At 40.8% G+C, this 14,849-nt stretch overlaps 1 protein-coding gene across 1 annotated transcript in view; it reads left to right on the forward strand.

Moving 5' to 3' along the window:
- LOC120998977 (cytochrome P450 2K1-like) overlaps window positions 1-14,849 on the forward strand; it is a 78,419-nt gene that overhangs the window by 21,600 nt on the left and 41,970 nt on the right. The window contains exon 4 of the mRNA XM_040429854.1: window positions 1,464-1,613. Within this exon, the coding sequence (XP_040285788.1) occupies window positions 1,464-1,613 (150 nt within the window). The remainder of the gene's footprint in view (window positions 1-1,463; window positions 1,614-14,849) is intronic.

Below are 14,849 nucleotides of genomic sequence, written 5' to 3' on the forward strand. Positions count from 1 at the left end.
CAAGCAAAATCTGATAATTCCAAAAGCAGGGTCCGGTGCACAGCATAGCAGAACTTGAAAAACACCTTCACACTTGGAACTAGACAAGCTAGTGACCATGAGTTGCTCAGGAATCTTCCTTGGGCAGGAAACGCCTTTAAATACTTTCTGCAATCCAACCATAGGCTGGTGAGACAGAGGGCGTGTATGTGCTGCCTCACAAGGGAGGAGAGACACACCCATGCAAGCCCTAACATACAGTACAGATCTCCAGCAGGAAATAAGCTCTGGCATGAAGCAACAGTTAAGCTACCTGCTGCCCACGCTTGTCAGCACGGCGCATGGCAGTAGGAGGGAAAGAGGGAGCCCGGCGGTTGTCCGTGGGTAGGGGCAGCAGCGCTGACACTGACTGCTGGGCTAACAGTGGCCATGGCATTATCCCTCTGAAAGATATCACTGCTGTTAGGGATTACTGCAGCTATGAAGAGGGTACTTGCCTGTATGATGTTTAGGTAGGTGGTACATGTAACATCCACATATTGCAAGGACCCAAAGTTCCAACAGAACATTGCCCAGACATCAAACTGCCTTCGATCAACCTGTCCTCTTCTAAAACTGCATCCTAGTGTCATCTCTTCTTCAATAAGTAAAGAAAATGTGATTGTTAGGCACCTTCTTCTATTGATCCGTGCTCCAGTTCTGATGCTCATGTGCCCATTGTGAGTGATTTTGATGATGGACAGGAGTTAACATGGGCACTCTAATGGTCTGCAGCTATGCAGCCCCATACAGAACAAGCTTTATTGTCCTGTTTCTAACACTCTTCTATCATAGCTGGCCAGACAGGTTAGCCTTTAATCCCCATGCCCGTTACTTAGTATTAGTCACCCTGTTGCCAGTCCACCATGCCTCTTTGCACTGCTTGCCAGTCCACCATGCCTCTTTGCACTGCTTTTTGTAGATAATAACCATTGCATACAATTAACACTCCACAAGATCTGCCATTTTGAAGATGTTCTGACCTAGTCTTCTAGTCATCACAATTTCTCCCTTATAAGAATCACTAAGATTCTTGCTGGTAATTGCCAGGCTGCACCTGTAATTGCTTTTGTCTCATATAGCAAGTAAAAAAAAGTCCAACAATTAGTAGTAATTTGTATGTGAACATTGTGTCTGGACCACACTATGCATGGGCACCCTTACACTTGAATATTTCTATACTATATTTCTGCTGGTAACAAATCATTCCAAGAACTGACTGCTCACTTGATGTCTTTATCCCTCCCCTTGACAGTTGATGTTGTAAAAAGATCATCAGTATCAGTAATAAGTCAGAACAACTAAACTTGTATATATTTTTTTATATCATACTGGCTTTATCAATAAAAAATTGAGAAAACCACTAGTGAAATATCTTTTAAAAAAATAAATAAATAAAAACATACGTGGAGCTCGATGGACTAACGTCTGCTTATTTCTCTCAGGTGTTATCTTTTCAAAGGGAGATAACTGGAAAGTGATGAGAAAATTCACTCTGTCAACATTAAGAGATTTTGGTATGGGAAAGAAGACCATAGAGGACAAGATCAGTGAAGAATGTGAAAACTTGATACAGGCATTTAGATCTTATGGCGGTAAGGTCATAGTAAGGTAAAAAAAAATTCTATGGAAAGAAAGGAGATGAGCTGGACCAAAAGAACTTATAATCTAAAGGAGAAAATGCTAGTTGCTCCATAGGTAGAGGTGTTGGATGTAAATATATGAAAGTTAATAGTTAAGCTCATCCACCCACTCAACTAAGCATTCACATCACCGTTTAGCTTTCCGTTCTTCTGATGCGTCAGAAGAAGAGAGGGAGAGAAAAAAACAGGATCCTGTAAAAAAAACTGATCCTGTTTAGGGATGAGCGAACCCGAACTGTATAGGTGTCCGTGACACGGACCCGAACCCGAACATTTTCGTAAAAGTCTGTGTTCGGGTTCGGTATTCGGCGCTTTCTTGGCGCTTTTTGAAAGGCTGCAAAGCAGCCAATCAACAAGCGTCATACTACTTGCCCCAAGAGGCCATCACAGCCTTGCCTACTATTGGCATGGCTGTGATTGGCCAGTGCAGCATGTGACCCAGCCTCTATATAAGCTTGGGTCACGTAGCGCTGCACGTCACTCTGCTGATTCAAGCATAGGGAGAGGTTGCAGCTGCGATGTTAGGGCGAGATTAGGTAGTGATTAACTCCTCCAAAAGACTTCATTCTGTGATCGATCTGCAGCTGTGGATCATTGAAGTGCTAGTATTGACTTGCTCACTTTTTTGAGGCTGCCCAGAGCGTTTTTAGATCACTTTTTTTCTGGGGTGATCGGTGGCCATTTTGTGACTTGTGGTGCGCCAGCACAAGCTATCACCAAGTGTATTTAACCATCAATAGTGTGGTTATTTTGTGCTATATCCTACATCAGCTGCAGGCTGAGCCTGTGTCACCCAAGTGCATTTAACCATCAACAGTCTGGTTATTTTTTGGCCATATACTACATCAGCTGCAGGCTGAGCCTGTGTCACCGAAGTGCATTTAACCATCAACAGTCTGATTATTTTTTGGCCATATACTACATCTGGTGCAGGCTGAGCCTGTGTCACCCAAGTGCATTTAACCATCAACAGTCTGGTTATTTTTTGGCCATATACTACATCAGCTGCAGGCTGAGCCTGTGTCACCGAAGTGCATTTAACCATCAACAGTCTGATTATTTTTTGGCCATATACTACATCTGGTGCAGGCTGAGCCTGTGTCACCCAAGTGCATTTAACCATCAACAGTGTGGTTATTTTTTGGCCATATACTACATCAGGGGCAAGTTGAGCCTGTCACCCAGCGCCTAAAAAATAGACCTGACATTTCTATTCAACCAAATCTGTACTGTTTTAGCTGGTCAAGTTATTTGTAGCGACCGTAAAAGCCCTTTTTTTTTTCTGGGTTGAAAAACTATTCCCAAATTTGCCATTCTCAAAATAACTAGTTTCTGGTATTTGAGGCCTACTTGAAATCTATCCCAAAAAGGATATCTTACATTGAAGGTACTGATAGTGTCATTCAGAAAAACCTAAGACACACGCTAGCGTGCTGATAGAAGTGTGATTCTGTGATTAAACCTTAACCTGTCACACAGTGCAAAAAAAAACAGGTCTCACATTTCTATTCAAGCAAATCTGTACTGTTTTAGCTGGTCAAGTTATTTGTAGTGACCGTAAAAGCACACTTTTTTTTCTGGGTTGAAAAACTATTCCCAAATTTGCCATTCTCAAAATAACTAGTTTCTGGTATTGGAGGCCTACTTGAAATCTATCCCAAAAAGGATATCTTACATTGAAGGTACTGATAGTGTCATTCAGAAAAACCTAAGACACACGCTACCGTGCAGATAGAAGTCTGATTCTGTGATTAAACCTTAACCTGTCACACAGTGCAAAAAAAAAACAGGTCTCACATTTCTATTCAATGGTCTGCCGGGTGTTCACTCCAAGGTCATGGAAGTCACGCCTGCGGCCACCCCGTTCTCCGAGGGATATGTCCTGAAATACAGCTGAAAGCTGCAGAACATCAGTCGGAGGTCTCTCCACTACTGGCGGGCCTCTCTGGCACCCTCTTCCCACAAGCAAAGGCTCGGCTGGTGGCTGCTGGGGTCTTTCAATGCGTCTAGGTTCTTGAGCCTCTTGCTCCTGTCCAGGCTGTCCTTGGCTGGGCTGCCCCCTGGCACGTGCTCTTCCGTAGGCTCTGGCTCGTCCACTCATCTTCTATTCCTGAGAGGATATAAACCGCTAATAAGGTCAATCTGCCGCCTAGCAGCTCCGCCGTGGCACAATCACCTCAGAACTCGCACACTGGTGACTTTAGGTATCTTCACTGGTCACTTTGAGCAGAATGATGACATCCGAGTCACGGCACCAAATGTAACCCTCTTTTCCTTGCACCATCTGCGACACCTCGGGCTTTCACACTCACTCGGTCACCAGCTCCTCCAGGCATAAACTCTAAGTGGACTCTAAGGGACGACACTCAGGTCTTCTGTGGTTTAAAGCTTTATTGAGGTGGAGTGCACTTGGCTGGAGCCTGTAATACAACAGGGAAACACTGCCACTATGTGGTATACAGCCAGGTCACCAGCCCACCTATATCATAACAGGCAGTCATTATATTACATTCCCACATACATGTTACAGGATATAACAAAGCATACAGAAAAATGAACAAGAGAAAATCATTTACAAAGATATTGCAGCAGGGTGACCTGGAATACAGCATGTCTTGCAGCCATTTTAGGAAGAACACATGGCTCTCTAACTGTACATCATCTACTCAGCCTAGCATGTGCTGCAGGGTTTAAAGGCTGCTAAAAAACATACAGTCACCTCTTTACATTCTACAGAACTATTATGGGTATATATTATAACTTTTCACAATAGATAAATGAACTTTAGCTTTAGAGAACTTAGACAGAGATCCTACCTCCTTCACAGTAAATGTCTGCACTGAGGAGACCAAACCAAGTAGCAGAATACACAGGGGGCTTTCTGGAAGAGTCCACTGTAAAGACTCTGTCTGTTAAAACTTTCCTCAGTTATCTAATAGCACATTTGAAGAGGTTTATTTAGCATGTCCTGACTCTCTGCTAACAGCTTATGAATATATGGAACTATATTTAACAAGTGATCATTGCTGCAGCTCCTGTATATTGGTATGACCCTATTGCAAACCTGCAGACTGGATATTTGGTGAAACTTCATGTGGTTCATATCGACTGTACTACACCACTGACTTGGTGCCTGGGCCTAAATATGTGACAGTGGCCTGTTCCAGTGGTGGGTGACGTGATGCCTGATTCTCTGCTATGACATGAAGACAGATTCTGTGCTGACATAAGGCCAGATTCTCTGTTACGGGACCTCTCTCCTCTGCCTGGGTGCCTGGGCCTAAATGTGTGACAGTGGCCTGTTCCAGTGGTGGGTGACGTGATGCCTGATTCTCTGCTATGACATGAAGACAGATTCTGTGCTGACATAAGGCCAGATTCTCTGTTACGGGACCTCTCTCCTCTGCCTGGGCCTAAATGTGTGACAGTGGCCTGTTCCAGTGGTGGGTGACGTGAAGCCTGATTCTCTGCTATGACATGAAGACTGATTCTGTGCTGACATGAAGCCAGATTCTCTGCTATGGCATGAAGAGACTGATTCTGTGCTGACATGAAGCCAGATTCTCTGCTATGGGACCTCTGTCCAATTGATATTGGGTCATTTTTATTTTTTTTATTTTTTTTTAAATTCATTTCCCTATCCACATTTGTTTGCAGGGGATTTACCTACATGTTGCTGCCTTTTGCAGCCCTCTAGCTCTTTCCTGGGCTGTTTTACAGCCTTTTTAGTGCCCAAAAGTTCGGGTCCCCATTGACTTCAATGGGGTTCGGGTTCGGGTTCGGGACGAAGTTCGGGTCGGGTTCGGATCCCGAACCCGAACATTTCCGGGAAGTTCGGCCGAACTTCTCGAACCCGAACATCCAGGTGTTCGCTCAACTCTAATCCTGTTGCATCAGTTATGCATAGGATTGCATAGGATCTATTTTTTTTTTTACAGGATCCAGTAAAAAAAAAACTCATTCTGTTGCATCAGTTGTCATCTGTTTGAGCCATTTCCGTCTGAGATCCGTTTTTTTAGACGGAAACAAAAGTACTGACAGATCAAAAGAATGGAAAGCTAAACAATGATGTGAACTCAGCGTAAGATGCACAACAGAGCTGTCTCCCAAGAGAAAAGGTTCAGCGCATGCTAAAATCTTAAACTTTGTACAATCTTTAGACACATACAAAAATATGTATTTCAAGTGTGGATGCACTCTATGTCGTAGCATAAAAAACATTAGACCACATGGCTTAAATACAAGATCATGCTGGGAAATGGTTTACGCTTGAAGTGAAAACCTGGAAACTGCTGCACTAGTGAACTGAGCAAGTGATATCCATACCCTAAAAACTACTAGGCAGAATGAATAACAATATGTTAAATCTGTATTTAGAGTCAAGTTTCAAATGTCATAAGCCAAAAAGCTTAGGGACGGAGAAGAGCGCTCTACCAATTTCCCTTTCTTTTAGGTGGATTAACCTTTTTAATGCATCTTACACAAAAAGCATCAGTTTTACCGTCTAAATCAAATATTCGTCATTATTCTATTTATCGCGAATAATATGCGATTTAATAATTTGCGTATTGCAATATTTTTTTTTAACTGTATAAGGCAACTTTCCTATTGGTTGGCTATGGTTATTGGCTAATATGTGTATTTTACGAATATTCGCTATATTTCTATATATTCTTGTTTTATAATATGACGAATATTCTAAAAAACAAAGTTATAGCAATATAGCGAATATTCGTAAAATACACATTTAGACTGCAATTTAGCTAATATAGGTCTATAATCATTTTTTTATAGTCTAATTTTTTTTGTCTCTTCTGAACTTCAGATTTGGAAAAAATTTACACTATAAAAAAAATATACTATATAACTATATTAGCTAAATTGCAGTCTATATGTGTATTTTACGAATATTCGCTATATTGCTATAACTTCGTTTTTTAGAATATGACGAATATGACAAATATTCAAAAAAACTAAGTTATAGCAATATAGCGAAAATCTTCATTATTTAGAATATTCGTCTTTATTTTTTTCAATCTGTACTGTTATTCCACTTTGGCATACTCCCCCCCGACAAGCATCCCCGTCACCATGGGAACGCCTGTGGGTTAGAATATACCATCGGATCTGAATTTTCACGATCTCAGGGAAACGTGGTCACGGGAACGCTTGTCAGGGAGGAGTATGCGAACAACTGTACAGATTGGAAAAAAAGGCGACTATTCTAAATAACGGAAATATTCGCTATATTACCATATATTCGTTTTTTAGAATATTCGTAATTTTTTTTCCATATGAAAACATGATTCCTTCCTGCTTAAGTTGCTTGTGGGCCAATGACTCATTGACCCACAAAAAAGAAGCAGGGAGGAATCATGTTTTCAAAAAAATTACGAATATTCGATATAGCGAATATATAGCACTATATTAGAAATATTCGTGAATTAGCGAAGTTGCGATATTCGGGATTAATATTCGCTATTCAAATATTCGCGCTCAACACTATTCAATATATATACTAGAAACAAATGTTCAGCTATCCTTGTCTTCAATTTACATCAAGTACATTATATTTTTGTTACGGATCCATTGATTATAGATCAATTTGGATCAGTCGTAATGTGAAACCATTGTGCCAAGTAACCAGTTCTACGTGGAGCCAAACCCTAAGCGTGCTATTGTGGTGCCTCCCCAGTGTTCACCCTTTAACTCCTAAATAGGGATGTAAAATTTGCTGCGGTTTAGTGACCAGACCACTAGCTCCTGGGATGATCCCGGTATACTTAGCAGCTGACACTAGGACTCAGGAACAGGGGCGTAGCTATAGGGGAAGCAGGGGAAGCGACTGCTTTGGGGCCCTGTCCCAGAAGGGGCCCATCCAGGAGCACGAGGACTAAAAGATTTTGTCAGGGCCCCCTCAACAGTATTACACAATGAAATGACATACAGTGGCAGTATAGACGGATGGAACAGCTGCCAGGCCTGGTCTGAGAGAGTGATCTTTACTAGCCACAGGAATGGGGGCGGCATGAAAGGAAGGGGTTGCAAAAAAATTCCTGGGGGAGGGGGTCCCCATTCAAAAATTTGTTGTGGGGCCCAGTCATTTCTAGCTACGCCACTGCTCAGGAACACAGGCAGGATAAAAAAACACACAAAACCACAGGCACAGTCTGAACAAGAACTAAGACTAAAACACAGGTCTCTAACACCACAATAGGCGGACTGGAACCAAAGCAGAAACAACAGACTGGATAATAAAACATGAACAGAACTAAACTGAGACCAAACAAGCAAGGTACACAGACAGACCATGGCAGGACCTCAGACAGGTTAAGGTCAGACATGACCAACGGACACAAAATAACTCCCAACTGTTTGGACATTCAAAGAGGGACACTTATGGTTCATTGTGTGATTCGGCTTTTTCACCGAACTTTAAAAAGAAATTTGATTTGTTACGAATTAGTTTGTCACAAAAGACTTTCTATTGTATGGAGTTGGTGCAATGATGGGGAACAGCGATTGTGCCACCCCCCATCATTTAACCCCTCAGATGCCGCATTCAATGCTGATCACGGGATCTGAGACTCACATTAAGCCTTTCAGGGATTAATTAGGGGTTAAAAAAATACTCATCCACTTGCTCGCGGAGAGGCCGTCCGCTTCTGTCTTAATTGAAGAAAAACGGCCAAAGGACCTGCGGAGAGCGTGATGCTGTCTACACGTGATCACGTGTCAGACTCATCACTGATCATGTGGTGATGTTATCATGCTCACTGCAGGTCTTTTGGCAGTTTTTTTCTATCAAGATGGGAGCGGACGACCTCTCAGATTAACCCCTGAGCATCTGAGTTAGAGTGATATCTGAAGGGTTTAATTGAGGAGGGGGGGGGGGGCGCAATCACCATTCCCTGTCATTGGCCCTGCTCCATACAATAGAAAATGATTTGTGATAAAGTAATTCATAATGCATAGAATTTATTGTCGAAATTCAGCGAAACTGCTGAATCAAATGTTGATACCGTTGTATTGCAAACAAAAACAAGTAGTAAATGTAATTGGCATGAAGGAACGGCCACAGTTTTCTGATCCAGTTTTGGAAGCCAAAATCAGTACTGGATCATAAAAGGAGAGAAAGTGTAAAAGACAGATACAACTTCTCTTTTTTGAATTCACTCCTGTTTTTTTAACTGACTGTGCAGTCGTACCCTGACGCTTTATTTATTGCCGCAGGCTTTTACTTGGTGTAAAAGTTCAGATCTATCTTTGAATTTTACAATTGAAGGGCTTATCCCATGATTAATGTAAAAAATGAATATCAGACATCATATACAGTAGTACATGATAATCTCTATCTATCGAAGCTAGAAAACCATCCAAAGATCGTCCCAGTCAATGTTCCATTTTGCCCTGCTAAATTTATATCAAGCTGGTAACTCAGCCAGTATGTTCTTTCTGCTGTAGATCTCGCCCTATCACAGCTCAGGAAGCAGTTGGTGGATGGGAACTGAGCATGTGTGTCCACCTCAGTGAGATAGAGAAATTAGAAAAAGAATAAACAGCAGGTGGCACTATACAGTGTTGTGCTTTTTCATAGGTATATAACATTTATTTCTAAATATCATAATTATAGTGGATTTGATTGCCTATAAGAGGCCATATTGTGATATATTCACCATTGTGTATGTATTTTAAAGTTGGCCGAAATAGGTTCATGGAGAGGACACAGTTCATATAGTTTCTTCTCTATAGATGTACCAATCTGAGAAGAGTCATTCTTGTCTCTTTATTTATTTATAACTGAGCTAAGGATATTCTCTAGACGTATCTGGTAATAATTACCCCTACAGTTGATGTCTATTGGTGAAGAAGAAAAGCTGTGGTGTCTGTATACACATATAATGAACCTTAGTTTTTTTAGTATAAGATAATCAATAGGACATATGTATTGTTATAGATTGTTGAATATTATGAAGGATGTCATTGCATCTATTATCTTATATATTTCTCACTAGGAACGCATACACTCCTAAAACATGATGAGAAGAATTTTAAGTATAGACTTTGTTAATGAGTCTCCGTTCAGGGAAAGCGGTGTTATTTTAACTAACAATCAGTCACCCGTTGAAGTGACAGGGGAGACACACATGTCTGTGAGAGTACAAGGTCTATTATATTCTTCTCAATACCATTAATTTGATAGTTTGGGAAATGTCTAAGATGGTGCCTTATTGTCTATGCTTTAATTGGTACATGTGTCAAAGTTAGTCCCTGTAGCTCTGATTTAGGATTTCATATGTTATGTGTATGGAATGTGAGATGAAGTCAGACCTGGACATTTAACCCTTACTGGTAATGATGCTAATAGATTATGCAATAGTGCCACCTAGGTATAAATAAGTAACATTACACCAACAGCAGAAATGCATTCTGGGTAATACAGTGACATCACAGTCATTATCATGTGTACACGCTTAACCGACAATAATTGGAAAACTCCAAGTTGGGAAGGTGTGTCTAACTGATAAGTTTTTGATAATAAACCACACACAAGAAAGAGAAAGAAAGGAGAAACCCAATGATCAGAACAGACTTTAGAGCTGACTTCCCTTAGACTCTGCATATTATCTGTATTCTCGGATAACGTCTAACTTTAATATGTGTAGTATTGATTGAATTATTGGCCTGATATTTAGTAACTCCCCGCTTTAGTGTGGATGTATAATGTTAAAAGTGCTACGTCAATATTATCACTATTCAGTAAAGATGCATATTACTGAATAAAATATCTAATATTCACATTCCATAGTCAATATCAGGCCTGATAATTTATAAGTTGTATAGCAATATTTCCCGATATCCGAGATTGGTCATAGTTTGAGCAGAGCAAGGGTTCGTATCTATCTTTATCACTATTAAGTTACTGAGTCAACTGATAGTATATCTCATAATTGTGGTCGAGACGGTTGTATTGCATTTTATGTTTGAGAGGTAATATGAAACGCAGGTATTTGTGTTAGAACGATGTAGTGGCGAATTTAGGGCACTGCATATCACTGTATATTACTGCATATTATTTATATATTGATTAAGCTTTGATTGTATTTTAAGTTATTGTACTGTATAATAAATCATTTATATTTTTGCATAGACACTTGTACTATGTTTTACTGATTGCACAATATATTTAAATTAACGACAAACTCATTTTTAGGTGTTTTATATGTTCACCTCTAGGATCAATTCCCTTTGAAATTTTTCCTTTGATCCTTTCTTTTATATAAAGCATTTGCTTTATAGTTCCGACAACAGATACATTTTATTGAATAACTTAGTGGCTATACTAAAGTTTTAATTACATGCAATAACATAGGTATTCAGATCCAGGTGCTGGTTTGAAAGTTATAAATCTATTTTCTGACATTGTGTATCAAGATCTTGCATGCATGTGAACACACTCAAAGGGCCCAAGTTTTTTTCACTTATTGGTATGTTGTACTGTCTAGGATGGCCACTATCAGCATACAAAATTGTATTACAAGAGGTAGGTTTATGGTATGACTTAGTAATAGCTTCCCATTTAAATATCTGTAAAGAATAAATCAAGGCAACTGGACTTACTGTAGATTTCTTGAAAACGTTTCACTCGTTCTTCAAACGAGCTTTCTCAATTCTGAGTGACTGTACAAGAATTCTCTGGGAATAAATATGTAACTGAATCAACATCTGGTAATTATACCCAGCATGGGGTCAAAGGTGTTGATCCCATTATCCTAATTGGAGTCAGTAGGTGATAATGACCTCCCAGAAAAGGTGTCAAGACAGCATTGTATGTGGCAGACAATAGATGTCTAACCCCCCTCGCCTCTATTCAAGCTTGGCTTCTCCATTTTTACGTAGATGGCCTCCTTCACACCTCGTTTGTACCAATTGGCCTCCTTATCCAAAACACGTACTTGACTGTCTTCAAAGGTGTGACCTGTTTCTTTTAGATGTAATGATGGATGTCCTGGGTCCCTGTGTGGTTTGTGGTGTGTGCTGTGTCCTTTAATGTTGATGTGGACACCAGAACTTGTGCACGGGTTCCAGTCAGTGTGTCTGTGGCAGGTAAGTGTGTTATGGGTGTCGCTTACCTGCCCTCTCCTTGCAGCCTGGAATCAGATGACTGGTATGAACAGGTCGTCTCCTCCATGCTCCTTGGTGAGGGATTACCAGGGCGACTTGGGGTCTATAGGAATCCTGAGTATGAGTCGTCCTACCATCGGGGTCCGCTCATACGGTGAGGAGTCAGGGAGAGGATTAGGGATGTTGTAGGATGTGACCTGCTCCCTTATTACTCCTTTTGGCCAGGCTGATCCCCTTTACCCTTTGACACTGCACGGTGGGGGGTTTCCCCCACTCCCCGCCGTGACAGCTCTATTCCCAGCTTTCTTCCCTCTTCCACTTTTATAAGACAGTCCAGAAACGCCAGTTTGTTGTTCTGCAACTGGACTTATCTACAGTAAGTCCAGTTGCCTTGATTTATTCTTTACAGATATACCATGACCTGGATAAATGAGAACCTTCACAGACACTTCCCATTTAAATGTATCACTAATCAATTTCAAATCTAAAAAAGCAATTTTAGACATACAATGTTAATATGTAAAACTTGAACTACACAAATTATTATTTAAATAAGATATAGAGGCCTTGGGTATAGGCTATCAAGTGCTCAATTAGCATATATAAAAAGTGTTCTCTAAGTGTTTTATACTGATGGGTAGGTCCTCAGTATAAGTTATCAATATCTGATCGGTGGAGGTCTAACTCCCGGCACCCCCACAATCAGCTGCTTGAAGAGGCTGCGGTACTCCAGTGAGCGCTGTGGCCTCTTCGCAGCTTACCTTAGGCCAGTGACGTCACCTCGTCACTTCATCGGTCACATGGTAAGCACAGTTCAGTCCTATTAAAGTGAATGGAGCTGAGCAGCATTACCAAGCATAGCCGCTATCCAATAAACAGTGTTGTGGTAAGTAAGCTGCAAAGAGGCTGTGGTACAGCTGATCAGTGGCCTGACTTGGGAAACTATTGTAGATAGTGAAATAGTTTCCAGGTTGTCATTGCAATGAAACCTTTTTCGCAGCTTGCTCTTGTATTTAAGAAATGTGCCAATTTGTAGTGTTTTTTTATCCCATGACTAAGAGCGCGGTCACACTTGAAACGTGTAAGTGATTTGGATTGTAACCTCTTTTTGTATGTGTCCAAAGAGTGAATGAAGTTCAATATTTTAGTGTGTGCTAAACCGTTTATATTTGGACAGAGGTGTTGGTTGGTTCTTCTGCCATCAGTATAATGAGGATCAAGGAGAATGGTAAAGTTATAGGACATTTAAGACATCTTCAACATCTTCAGTTATTGTGACAACATTTATGTGGAGACGGCTTAGAGGTATGTTACAACATTTAGTTACAACAAGTCAGTGGATTCCTACCAATCAACAGAATAGGGAGCTTTTTTCCACTGTACCCCCAGATCATGCTGCAGTGAAGATGTGCACCAAAATGATCATGTGGGTTCAATGGAGAGACCCTACCAATCTAACATTTTTCAATCGTTTAGTAAAAAAAATTTTTTTTTAAATGATGGAATGCCTGTATGATACGTCAAGCACTTGACAGAACACCATTAACATACAATCAAGTCCATTGGGTTCCTATGTGCTGTCAGTTTGATGGGAATTGTTCTGCTTTCCTGTTCAGTGGGCCACCTAAAAACATGTACCATTCTGTAGTATTGTACATTGTATTATTGTACTTTTAAGCATTGTGTTGTAACCAATGGGTTAAATATGTCACTGTGTGGCTATACAGTGGCATACTTAGAAGCCTTCTGTTGTACATTTATAGGTTAAATGATACTGAACTCCTGATGTATATTTATATCTAACGGAAAGATCATATGAGATTTGAGCAGAGTATTGGTTTCTTATGACTAAGGTCCAGCATTCTAGCATTCTAGAGTATTGGCACACCATGACAGAAGTCACGAAGAGTGAATATGTACTGTATATTACACTGGTACTTTACAAACAATGGTAAACAAAAATATCAGTTGCCCATTTAGAGTCCAGTTCCCTTTCAAAGAGTACTTCCTTTTCTTGCTTTAAAAAGTTGTCCATCTTTGGGGGGCCCCACGTGGCAGGACCTAAGGAGGGAAACATACTTCCCAGCTCTCCCCCTCTGGATACTAGCTTCTTCACTCTCCCATTGCAGTTACCAAGCATCCAGTTTGATGGCAGTTGCAGCCAGTGACTGGCTAAAACAGTGACCTACCCTCCTTGCATCACATGACCTATTGAAATGACACCAGGGGTTGGTGCAGTGGCCAGGGCACCGTCGAGGTGTCACGTGTTGCTGTACCTCTCTCTCAGAAGACTATTACCCTGGCCAAAGGCTGGTAATCCAGGGTCTGTGGCAGAGTATTCCTGTCTCAGCGTCTTCTTCTTGTCACTAAATAGTCTGGCAGACTCTCCTCTTCTAAGCACTGTTCCCTAACTGCAGCACACTAGTGGCTCTGACTGGTCTCCTTATATACAGTTTCTGACTAAACTAGACCTTCTAGTGTGAGGGGTGGAATGGAGAAACTCAGCACAAACAAATACAATGTTACAAATCCCGTCTCTCGTAGACAATAAGACAGCAGTTTTTACAGACAAAAACTGGTTTTCAGACATAATAACAGAGCTAAACCAGACATTCAAAAGGTCAGTCTGTCTAGTTTCGTTGGTAAACAAGTTGGGCTTTTTTCCTCCAAAACATGCTCTTTTTAAACTGTATGGTAGTTAAAATTACTACTGTAGCTTCGCGTTATTAGCTAGAAAGTCCCAAAAGTCTCTCAGTATTTATTAACCCTTTCCACAGTGCTATTCAAACATAGTGCAAATGAACTGGATATATACACTGCTCCAAAAAATAAAGGGAACACTTAAACAACACAATGTAACTCCAAGGCAATCACACTTCTGTGAAATCAAACTGTCCACTTAGGAAGCAACACTGAGTGACAATCAATTTTACATGCTGTTGTGCAAATGGGATAGACAACAGGTGAAAATTATAGGCAATTAGCAAGACACTCCCAATAAAGGAGTGGTTCTGCAGGTGGTGACCACAGACCACTTCCCAGTTCCTATACTTCCTGGCTGAT

This window comes from Bufo bufo, chromosome 4 (assembly GCF_905171765.1).
Source record: "Bufo bufo chromosome 4, aBufBuf1.1, whole genome shotgun sequence".
NCBI lineage: Eukaryota > Metazoa > Chordata > Amphibia > Anura > Bufonidae > Bufo > Bufo bufo.